At 34.5% G+C, this 12053-nt stretch overlaps 1 protein-coding gene across 1 annotated transcript; it reads right to left on the reverse strand.

Moving 5' to 3' along the window:
• Positions 1-8862: 8862 nt before the first annotated feature.
• LOC133876077 (VQ motif-containing protein 31-like) lies at positions 8863-9399 on the reverse strand. The gene has a single exon (XM_062314370.1). The coding sequence runs from the start codon at positions 9397-9399 to the stop codon at positions 8863-8865; it is 537 nt and encodes a 178-aa protein (XP_062170354.1).
• Positions 9400-12053: the final 2654 nt, after the last annotated feature.

The following is a 12053-nucleotide window of genomic DNA, read 5'->3' on the forward strand; positions in this document are numbered from 1 at the left end:
CTCGCTATGAGCTTTCGTTCTTTTTCGGTTTTTTCCAGACCCCCCCTCCCTTTCTATTTACCAAAGAGAACAAAACTAGAGACACCAAAAAAGTGCGTGCAAATAATAATAATAAAAAGAATATCCTAGGATGCATAAAAATGTATGAAGCTTGCCCCTAAGCACATACAAACGACCTACTCCAGGTAGGTCTTTTATCATTCCATTTTTTTGAACCTATTTCTTCTCCTCCTAAAACCAGTCCTACCTCTCAAGAGGTTCTCTAAGGCTTAAAATAAGTTCTAGGCTTCATAAAGTCCAAGGGAGGGACAGCATCAATGAATCTCAACCATGACTATTTGGCACACATGGGAGAAGCAAAGAAACTTCTCAAAAGGTATCGAATCTCAAGCTTCGTTCTTGTCTCTTTAAATGACCCAAAGTGTATCCTATTCTATTTATAGGATGGGAGAAAGCAACAACTGTAATGCTGTTAAGAATGACCCAGTTTGAGTAAGTTTCTTTTAACTTTTTATTCCGACATCTGATGAAGACAAACTCGGAGGAGTTAGAAAGCTAATTAAAAAAAGAGAAATGATTTTTCACCACCTAAATATACAATTTTTCACCACCTTGTCTATGTGGCAAGGTGGTCCCCCAATTTATTTTATTTTTTAAAAATAAAAAAAATTCTAAAATTAGTAGGGAATCACCTTGCCACATAGACAATGTTATGAAAAGTTGTATATTTAGGTGGTGAAGAATCATTTCTCTTAAAAAAAAAAAAATATTCAACATTGTATTTCACAAAGATTTTTCCAATTCAAACGTTTTGTAGGTCAAAACAAGTTGACAAGAAACTAGAGACTGTGCGGCGTCAAGACGATCCAAATGACATCAAGACAAGAACTAGGGTTTCATTTTTCCTGACAGCACCATATAGGTAAAGTTTAGGTGACGTGTGCTCTCGGGAACGTCATCATGTCCAAGTGACGTGCTCTTTGGAGGGGAAAAGATTAGCATGTACAAGTGATGGTCAATACTGGGAGTCCTTAGAGTACCAACGTCAACACGGCTAAGTGACGTTACCTCTTGCTTGTTCTTCAAGCCAAGGTCTTTATGGCAAGGGCCGTCAGCATGCCTAGGTGGTAGACAAGTGACAGAATACCATAAAACACATAAAGACATAACTCTTCACACCAAAACACTTAGGTGATGAAAAAAGTTTTACGACCTAAGTTTTAATCTCTAAATGATGCTAATTTTTAAGACCTAACAACATTTATCACATTCACCATTTCATCATAAATAATATCATATGTAATACCGTATAGCCATCACATTTTGATAGACCCAAGTATGGGTGTAAACTCGAAGCCGATTTTCGGTTATTGGCCAGCTTCGGGGTCTCCGGTTATTGAAATTCAATAACTGGAAACGGGTACCCCGGTTACTCTGGGTGAAACCGGTTATCTGGACGGAATAGTGAAATTTTTTTTAAAAGAAGAAATTACATTTTGAGCCTATTTTAAGTCTTGGGCTTATTTTTTTTGGACTTTGCTATGGAAAATAAGATACAGACATCATTCAAGAAACCCGCAACTACAAATTATGCGCAGAGGAAACAATTCTGAGGCACCACTTCGCACCAGTATTGAGGAAAAAAGTGGTTTCTGTCATTGCTGCTGCTCCTTTCCCCTCTCTTTCCTGCTTTTGTGGTTCCGTAAACCCAAGAAGCTCAAGACACGAATTCAGGTCCCTCTCAAAACACTTCAAATTGTGAAATTTTGAGAAACAGTACATTATGTGCCTTGGGGAGAATAATGATATAATGGAGCCAGGCACTTCAACTAGCTTTCTAGTGCAACCCAAGAACAAGGCAGATCAAAATACAGTCAAATTACTTCTGTAGACGAAGAAATCAGGAGAAGGCTGGTTTGAATAAGGATTTAGAGCTTCAAAGCAGAAAAAACTCACTGGTTTACAACGAAGGTAGTCACTTAGAATTATTTTGTCTTTACCATATATTTAGGTTAAAGGGCAGAGCCGTAATTATTTATTTTTTAATTTATATATATATATATATATATATATATACACACCTGGAGCCGGCTACCCGGTTATAATTGGGAGTCTAAGAAATTAATAACCAGCTCTGGCTCCGGCTCCGGTTTCGAGCGTCTGGTTACCTGGCTATTTAACTAGGTGTCTAAGAAATTAATAACCAGCTCTGGCTCTGGCTCTGGCTCTAGCTCCGGTTCCGAGTGCCCGGTTACCCGGTTATAAATAACTGGGTTCCAAACTGATTTCCCGGTTATCCAGAGCCGGTTAGTGCGCGGTTACGATTTTCCATCCGGTTATAACTGGCTTGAAATTATACCCCTAGACCCAAGCAGTCCTTAAAACATTTTGTGGATAATTTGAGACAACATTTATAAAAGTAGTTCATGTTACACATTTGACGCATAAAAATATTTTCATACATTTCAAAATACTTAAAGATAACTCGGATTTTTCTTTGAAAACCTCGTATAACATTGTACATAAATTGCACTAGGTCAATATTTATAAAAATACTAACACAAGGGTAGCTTGCTTACCTCGGGCGCTTAAACTCCTATTTCTATTCTCACATTTGCGTGTCATCCTATTATTGCGTTCGATCCCTTAAAAATTCTCTTGAAGTCTTTACACAAAATCCTACAATATGTCACATAATTTCCTTAAATATAAAGGTCCATTTAAAAACCCTATCTTCGTGCCTAAACCCCAAAAATTGTACTTTGCTCTACCACCATTCAATTGTTACCGAGACCAATAAATTGTACTGAATGTTTGATTGTCACTGGGACCGATTGAACATTCCTTTCACCATTTGATTTTTTAGTGGGTAGAAACTCTAAAAATCAAAAAGGTCTTACCTTTAACCCATCTAACACGTTCTAAGGCCTAAAGACGTTTCCTTAAACTATTCTAAGCACAAATAAGTACTCAAAGTAGCATCCAAACATCAAAGTCTACATTTATGACGACTCGACCACTATCCTAAAGTAGCAAATTTTGACACGACTCACGAACCCAACACAAAATTAAAGGATTAGGGTTGAGGAGTTCGACCCGTTTAATTAAATGGGTCGGTTTATGGTTAACCTATATAGTCTTATACTTATACTTCAACATGACTTAAATCCAATATGCAACATATGGGAAACAGCTTTTGACATAACCTGCAAACTTGACACGAATTCAATACAAAATTAGAGAGTTAGGGTTGAGGGGCTTGACCTGGTTAATTAAATGGGTCGGGTGAAATTTACCTATATAGTGTTATACCCATGCTTTGATATGGCCCAAAACTGACATGCGACACAAATTGCCACCCGAGGTTATGAATCTCACAACAGAAACATCTAAACATGATACAACGTATAACACACAAAGCTTACATAATCAACATCTATATTAATAAAAGCTTACATTGTATCTTTTAGATAATAAAATACATTGGCTAGACAAAAGTCCCACGGGCTGCAGCATACTAAATACATTGGAAGTGCGTATATACTACAAAAATAATGAATACAAAAGGTAGACTAATGGGACTAGTCTAAGAAAACCTAAGGCATGCAAAAGCCTTAATCATAATAGCCTAAGTACAAGGCTACTAGGTCATCATCTACGTCATCATCACCTGCATCAACAACATCTATACCATTGTGGAGCTACCACAAAAATATAAGCAGATATATGAGTCCATAGTCTCATGAAGTATAAAAATCACTAACTTAAACAATGAGCCAGCCTTTTATAAAGGTTTCTAGTATGAGTTTACAATAATAGCAATGGTAGGTTTTACAATTTATTAAAGCAAACCATAGCTAATAAAGTAACACTATAGATGAATAAGTTTTTACAATGTATTACCTTAGTTGTAAATATGTATATATATTGGAAAAAAATATATATAAAAAAGCCTCATGAACTAACAGACTTTTTGAAATAGCGCATACAGTGACAAGCGCGTTAAAGTGATACATCAAACTACCAAGATATGCCAAAAATGCAACTTTTTTATTATATTTCTATAATACCCTTATTCTCCTTAAAAACTAAAAAAACTAAACTAAAATATTTTTCTAAACAATAAAATAAGAAAGAAAAATGTAAATGCAAAATCAGTCATTGTGGTTAGCCTAAATTACAAATAGCTCTCCGTGTAAAAAAAAAAATTATTTAGAGGTCTTCAGGGTAGGCCAAAATAACAATTTAGTCATTGCAGTCGAAACATTTGACGGATTCCGTTAGTGTCAACGTCAGCACCAATATAATGACAACATGTGTCACTATTTTTTTTTAAAAAAATAATATATTTTTTTTAGTTTTATAAATGCATATTTTTAATAATTTTTTTTTTTTATTAAGATTGACACATATAGTCATTTTATTGGCGTTGATGTGGCATCAAACGGATTTCGCCAAATGTTTTAACGTAATTTGACTCCAGGGACTAATTTTTTTTAGGGGAAAGTACACATACCTCCTCAAACTTTCACCTCATTGTCAATGTATCCCCCAAACTACCAATTGTGTTAATGTCCCCCCTTAAACTACCAAAAAATGTCAATATCCCCCTAATGACAACAATGTCTTTCATAAAATTATTAAAATAAAATAAAAACTAAAAAAAATTATTAAAAAAATAGAAAATAACAAAATTTTATTCCAAAAAAATAATTTTCAGTTTTTTTTTTTCGTTTTTTTCTTTTAAAAAAAATTGTTCTTTTTTTTTTTTTCATTTTTTTTTCTTTAAAAAAAATTGTTCTTTTTTGTTTTTTAATTTAATAAAAACTAGTTTTTCTTTTTTTCATTTGTTTTATTTTTTTTTAAAAAAATAAATTTCTGTTATTTTTTGTTTGCTTTTTTTTTTTTTTTAAATAATATAAAAAAAATTTCCTTTTTTTTAAAATTTTTTTTTCGTTTTTTTTTTTTTTTTTTTTTTTTTTTTTTTTTTTTTTAGTTTTTTGTAAGTTTTTTAGTTTTAGTTTTAATTTTTTGAATTTATGATGACATTTTTGTCTTATTCAAAAAAAATTAGGGTCATTTTTGTCTTTTTATTGGTTTTAGGGGGGACATTGACATTTTTTGGTAGTTTAGAGGGGGACATTAACACAATTGGTAGTTTAGGAGGGTACATTGACAATTGAGTGGTAGTTCGAGGGGGTTATGTGTACTTTTCCTTTTTTTTTTTTTTTTTTTTTTTTAAAAAAATTTTTTTTTAATTTTTTTTTTTTGGCATATCGAGGGATCTCTGAATTTACTTTGATACGATAAGAAATGATTTGTAATTTAGGCCAATTAGAGGAACTGATTTTGCATTTATCCCGATTTTTAATGTATATATATATATATATATATATATATATATATATTATTATTATTATTATTATTATTATTATTATTATTATTATTAAGAGTGACACACTTCATCATTTTGTTGTTGCTAAAGTGGGTACTAACCGAATCCATCAAGTGTTTTGACGGAATTTGACTACAGGGAGTAAATTGTTATTTTGGCCTACTCTAAGGACCTTTGAATTATTTTTGATATCGGAATGAACGATTTGTAATTTAGGCCAACTACAAGGACTGATTTTGAATTTATCATTTTTTTTTTTGTTTAAAAAAATAGTTTACTTTTTATTTATTTATTTATTTTTTATTTTTAAGAGAATAAAGGTATTATAAGAATATAATAATAATAAAAAAAGTGGCATTTCTGGCACACATTGGTTGTTTGATGTATTACTTTAGCACACTTATCACTTCATGAAACTATTTAAAAAACAGATGTTAGTTCATGAGGCTTTATATATTTCACATCCCGCACTAGAAAGCTATACATACAAATGCATCTAAGTTGTAGCAAAGCCTTTATATCATATAATCTAGCTACAAACATATACATGCCTTCCACATCCCAATAAGTGAAACACACATATGAGCATGTCTAAGCAAGAAATAGTTCGTAAACATCGATATCAATATCATGAAATACATTTTGTAAGCAACAAATACCATGAATCTTATGCAATGCATTCATTTATTCATTCTCATTTTCATTCTTTATCATGTTTCTTTAGGAACTTGTTCCCGACGGCTTCTCAAGGATTGGTCATTCGCTTGATGGCTTATAGGAATTTGTCCCTTCGTTTACCATCCTCACTCTTCTCTAGGGACTTGTCCCTTCAGCACTGAGAGCTTGCTTAATCATCATGCTGGGAGACTTGTCTCACATATCATCATTATGTTAACAACATCGAGGACTCGTCCCAATAAATTAATATCTTATTCTTATTTCTTTATTTGTGCTATTGATCATGATGCATTCATAAAAACTAGAATTCATTGTTTTCATAACCATGCAATATTCAACATCCTTTTTTAGCACATTACTCAACACATGTACATCATCGAAAGTATACATAGTCATCTTAATTCACAAAATATTCAGCTCAGTCAACACATATATCATGCTTTTAAAACAAGTAAAATCTGTTCTTTTCTCATCAAAAATAATATACTTACAATATCCTCTTTGACGTTTGAGAATGATCCTCAAATCAACCACAGCTGCAATATCACATTGCAATACACCATTAAACTTAAGCCCACATCTAGACTCTAACTTAGGTAAAACCATAGTGCTCAAATCAACTCAAGCATTATACTTCTTTGAAAACCTAGCAGATGAGCACACTTAACAATGTTTTCACCATGTTTATTAAATACAATTCTTTTCATAGTGTTTTGGGCTAACAACTAAACAACACTCTTAATTATTTCTTAGGTGTTACAACATCTTTTTACCAGAGGTCCAACCATTCTTTCAAAAGACAAGGCTTTCATTTACCATGCTTCAAAGATACAATGAATCTACACATTAATACCTTAAAAAGTAGTAGATCTACTCTTGAACAATATGGAAAACAAATAGCTCAAAGCATCCATAAAACTGTAACTCTTTAACTCTAAAATCATCATTAATGCACAATAAATCACATACACACTCCTTTAATCTTGTTTTCCATCCTCATATAACCCATCCTTCACCATACATTCCCAAAGTCTCAAGCTTTTCAAAGAAAAGTTTGAGTCTTTTCATGGAGGAAACCTTCTCCTCCCATTCTCACCCAATACACAAACCCACTAACCAGAAACCCACAGACATCACATAAATCTCGAAATAATAGATCAATGTACGATAAATTATTAGAGACTTCAAGAATCTTAAATAGAAAAGTGTTAGATTTTACCCTTGAAGCTTTCTCTAAACCCTCTTGCTCCAAGCACACTCCCTTTTCTTCTTCTCTCAACTTTCCTTCAATTTCTCTCTCCTAAGGTTTCGTATATGAAGTTTAAGGGTCTACATAATGGAACCCTTGCCCCCCTATTTTTATAGCCCAAAAGGTGGCATTTCAGCGTTCTAGGTCACCACAGATTGATTGTTTTAACTTTTGACCGTTAGATCATTTTATAAGACAACATCGTGTAGTGTTTAGTAAACAAGCATAAATTTTGCTACGAGCCTCATAATTGTGCATTTGACCCCATTCTGAAAAGCTTTTTTCAAAACGCATGTTGTGGCAACCATTCCAAGCTTGGTGGGTGTGTTGTTGGGGTTTGAAAATCCAATATTTTCTCTCTTGAGACAATGTTTACAGTGCTTTCCTACCCTTTAATTAGGAAACCTAACTTAACTTTTGCACCATAATGGCTCCTATTATCATTATTCTAATCATTCCCTTTTAGTTATCATGCATTTATATCGGGTTTATCAACATTTCACTCGGTTTCCTATTTTAATATATGATTTTGAAGCAGGGTGTTACAGTTGTCATGTGGTAATTTATATTTTGGTGGATGATGTGAAAAGTTACAAACTGTCACGTCAATTTGTGAAACATGACAAGTGCTATGTAGAGTTTCACGTGTCGGTTCACATATGAATGACTAACATGATAAGTGTCACGTGAACTATCAAACTAGTTTGTAAGGGACTTACACACTTTTTTTATTTTATTTTTTAATAAAAAAAATGTTTTAGGAATAGGAATCATTTTGTTATAAAATTTACTTCATATATAGTTTAACTGCTACCACATTTTATTAAATGCATTGAAGTCCCATAATTTTTCAGTTTTTCACCATTTAACATATTCTGCTCATTATTGCTCTCCTTATTGATATGCTAAAAAGGGAGTGTTGGCAAGGTCTTAATGTATTAATTTTAACTGATTTCTAAACTGGAAGTCTCTACAGAAAATTTGAATGAAGACAATGAAAATATGGTTATGGCTCTATCTAAAGGAACACACACAGCAACATGGGGTCATCTATAGGTACTTCTATGTGCACTTGATCTAGAATGATTTAACTAGAAATCTAAAGCCTAACAAATTCCTCAAAATCTGCATTAGAGGTCCAAAATATTTACTCTATTGTTAGTTTAAATAACATATACCATAATTTGTTACATCTACCTTAACAGAAATTAACATTTTATGCCGATTGCTTTGGGGAAAAAAAATCAAGCAAGCAAGAGTACTAGATGACATGCCTATTTAGGTAATTTTGAATCAAATAGAAAATCAAGCAAGAGTTAAAATATAATTAGTTTTGAAAGAAAAAAAAAACACGAAGAGAATAGAGGAGGTGACTAGAAAGTTATATGCTTTTCCCAAGAAGTATTATCTTTATATCACATCAATCACTTTTTACTACAAAAATTTCACAATCACAAATGTTTGCCAAACAGACCCATAGTGTACTGTAGTTTGGAACAGGCAAAACAAATTTCTTACAGGAGCAGCTACATTCTCAAAATCATAGTTTCTCACTTGTTTTTGGAGATGTTAGAGGGAACAAGGTAAGCAACTCCGGCTCAGTGTATCCTGGTCTGGATCGAGGTGATGGATGCAAATAAAATCTCCTCTCTTTGATGGCTTTCTCTTCTTCTTGACTATTCAATTCAGGTATTGTCGATTCTTCTTTCTTCTCCTCTTCCAGGATGCACAGCTTCGAGAAAATTGTAGAAGGAGTCACAGGGCTTGGGAGAAAACTAGAGTTTCCTGATGTGGTGGGGGAGAAGCTGTGGTGGAGGTCGGTTGATGTGCTAGGTTTAAATTGGACAGGGGGTTTAACTATCTCAAGTCTAGGCCTAGAGTATTGCCTTCTCTCATGGAGTTTTGGTGTTGCTCTTTTTATACCCACAACCTTCATTGTTGCCCTTTCTTGTGCTGCATTACCTTCTGATAGGCCGGTTAGTCGTTGAACGACCTCTCGGAAATTATTTGTATCTGTTTGTACAAACGTGGTTAAGGGTTTACAATTGGCTGTGCCATGGCTCCCTGGCTTCTCCATGGATGTTTATTTCATGTCACAAGCTTTTCACCACGTATTCAAGCTCAAACCTACAATAGATACGAACTTATAAACAAGAAAGTGTTCTCATTTAGGAAAAAAAAATGGAAAAAAATATAAAAAAAATGACAACTGATTTTACAATAGCCTCTGAATTTTAAAATGTACTAATGTGATCCATCAAACTACTGAAGTGTGTCAAAAATGCAACTTTTGTCGAAATATTCCTATAATACCCATATTCTCTTAAAAAATGAAAAAAAAAAAGAAACTAAACTTAATTGTTTTTTTTAAACAAAAAAAGAAAAAAAAAAAAGGATAAATGCAAAATCAATCCATATGGTTGGCCGAAATTATAAATCGCTTACTGCGGAATAAAAAAAAAAAATTCAAACGTCTTTAAGATAGGCAAAAAAATAATAATTTAGTCATTGTAGTCAAATTTCGTCAAAATACTTGACGAATTCTGTTAATGTCAACATCAACACCAATAAAATGATGACATGTGTCGCTCTTACTAAAAAAAAGATCAATATATTAAAAATATACATTTAAAACTAAATCACTCCCTACAGTCAAATTTCATCAAAATACTTGACGGATTCCTTAGTGTGCCACATTAGAATCAATAAAATAACGACACATGTCACTAATCTTATAGCCTACATTGCTACCCCGCCTCAACCCCAGAATCTCAACTGGTATCTCGACATCGGTGCCACTCATTACATCACCTTCGACCTCAACAATCTGAATATCCACTCCGAAGCATATGATGTCATTGATGAGATCCAAGTGGGCAATGGTACCCGTCTTGCCATTAAAAATACGGGCATCTCTAAACTTTCTCATAATTTTATTTACGTTATGTTCTACATGTTCCCTAAATTACCAAAATTCTACTTTCTATTCAAAAGTTTACTTCTAATAATAATCTTTATGTGGAATTCCACCCATCTTGTTGTTTTGTCAAGGATTGTATATCCAGGAAAATTCTACACCACAACTGAGTAGACATGAATTATATCATTGTTTCTCTTCTACAGCTGCACCACCTAGTATTTTCTCCAGTTCTCGCACAACCTTTGTGGACTGGCACACTCGCCTTGGTCATCCAGCAGATCGCATTGTTCGCCATGTCCTGTCTAAATTTCAGCTTCCTTTCGTTTCAAATAAGAAGCTAGCTGTTTGCCCTGCTTGTTAGCAAGGCAAAAGTCATCAGCTTCCTTTTTCAATTTCTGAAAATAAATCAAGTGCTCCACTTGAATTAATTTTTTTGATATTTAGGGACCATCCCCTATTTTATCTAATAATGTTGCATGCTTTTATGTTATTTTTGTTGATCATTTTAGTAAATTTACTTGGCTTTATCCTATTGCTTGCAAATATGATGTTTTCTCTATTTTCCCTAAGTTTCAAGCTTATGTAGAGAGCCAATTTAATCACAAAATCAAATCCATTCAAATGGATGGTGGTGGTGAATTCACAAAATTACCCCACCTTTTTGCATCACATGGCATCCATCATCAAATCACGTGTCCTCATACCCATCAACAAAATGGGCTTGTCGAATGCAAACACCGCCACATTGTTGATATGCGCCTCACTCTCCTAGCTCATTGTTGCGCCCTTCTTCAATATTGAGTTGAAGCATTCCAAATTGCATGTTACCTCATAAACCGCTTACCCACCCTTGTCTTAAACAATGACTCACCCTTCCAAAAACTCTTTCCTTCTCGACCTAATTATAGTTTCATGCGAGTGTTTGGATGTGCTTGTAGGCCTCACCTTCGGCCTTACAACCAACGTAAACTAGATTTTCACTTCAAAACCTGCATCTTCATCGGCTATAGTCCCTCCCACCGTGGCTACAAATGTCTTCATCTACGTACTGGACGCATCTATATTTCTTGCAATGTCATTTTCGATGAGACTGTTTTTCCTTTTTGTCTCTCCTCATCATCCTCTACCTATCCCCCTCCTACCTCTTAAACCACCCTCTACCCTCTCTGTCTAGAGACTCTTACCACTCCCCCTCGCATGCCCAGTGCTCCAACCACCACCCAAACATCCCCATCTCCAAGGCCCCCGATGCCCGCTCTGAGGAATCGCCTCTTCATCGCACTTCATCGCCATCTTCCCTTATTAACATCATTTCCTCTCCTCCTTGTATGCAGGTACCTCCCGAAGACTCTGTCACCAACCTTGTCATGCCACCTCCGTAGCATGCCATGCAGACTCACTCCAAGATCAATATCTTCAAGCCTAAGTCTCTCCTTGATGGTCTCATCCACTATCCTCTTCCTAAGGCATTCACTGCCACCACTGGCTCAGCAGACATCAAACCGACCTCCTACTATTCTGCCTCCAAGCACCCGACTTGGCGTGATACCATGAATCTTGAATTTGATGCCCTTCTCTGCAATGTCACTTGGACTCTTGTCCCTCTCACCTTCGACATGAACATTGTTGGCTGTGAATGGGTCTTCTGCCTCAAACACAAAGCTAATAGCTCCATTGATTGTCACAAAGCCCATCTTGTCGCCAAAGGTTTCCCTCAACAACCCGGTATTGACTTCGATGAAACCTACAACCCAGTTGTCAAGCCTAATACCATTTGCTTGGTTCTCTCACTTGCCATCTCAGCAGGATGG

Source organism: Alnus glutinosa, chromosome 8, assembly GCF_958979055.1.
Source record: "Alnus glutinosa chromosome 8, dhAlnGlut1.1, whole genome shotgun sequence".
Taxonomy (NCBI): domain Eukaryota; kingdom Viridiplantae; phylum Streptophyta; class Magnoliopsida; order Fagales; family Betulaceae; genus Alnus; species Alnus glutinosa.

Coding starts and splice junctions, on each gene's coding strand:
- LOC133876077 (XM_062314370.1), bottom strand. CDS start 9,399: ATGGAGAAGCCAGGGAGCCATGGCACAGCCAATTGTAAACCCTTAACC.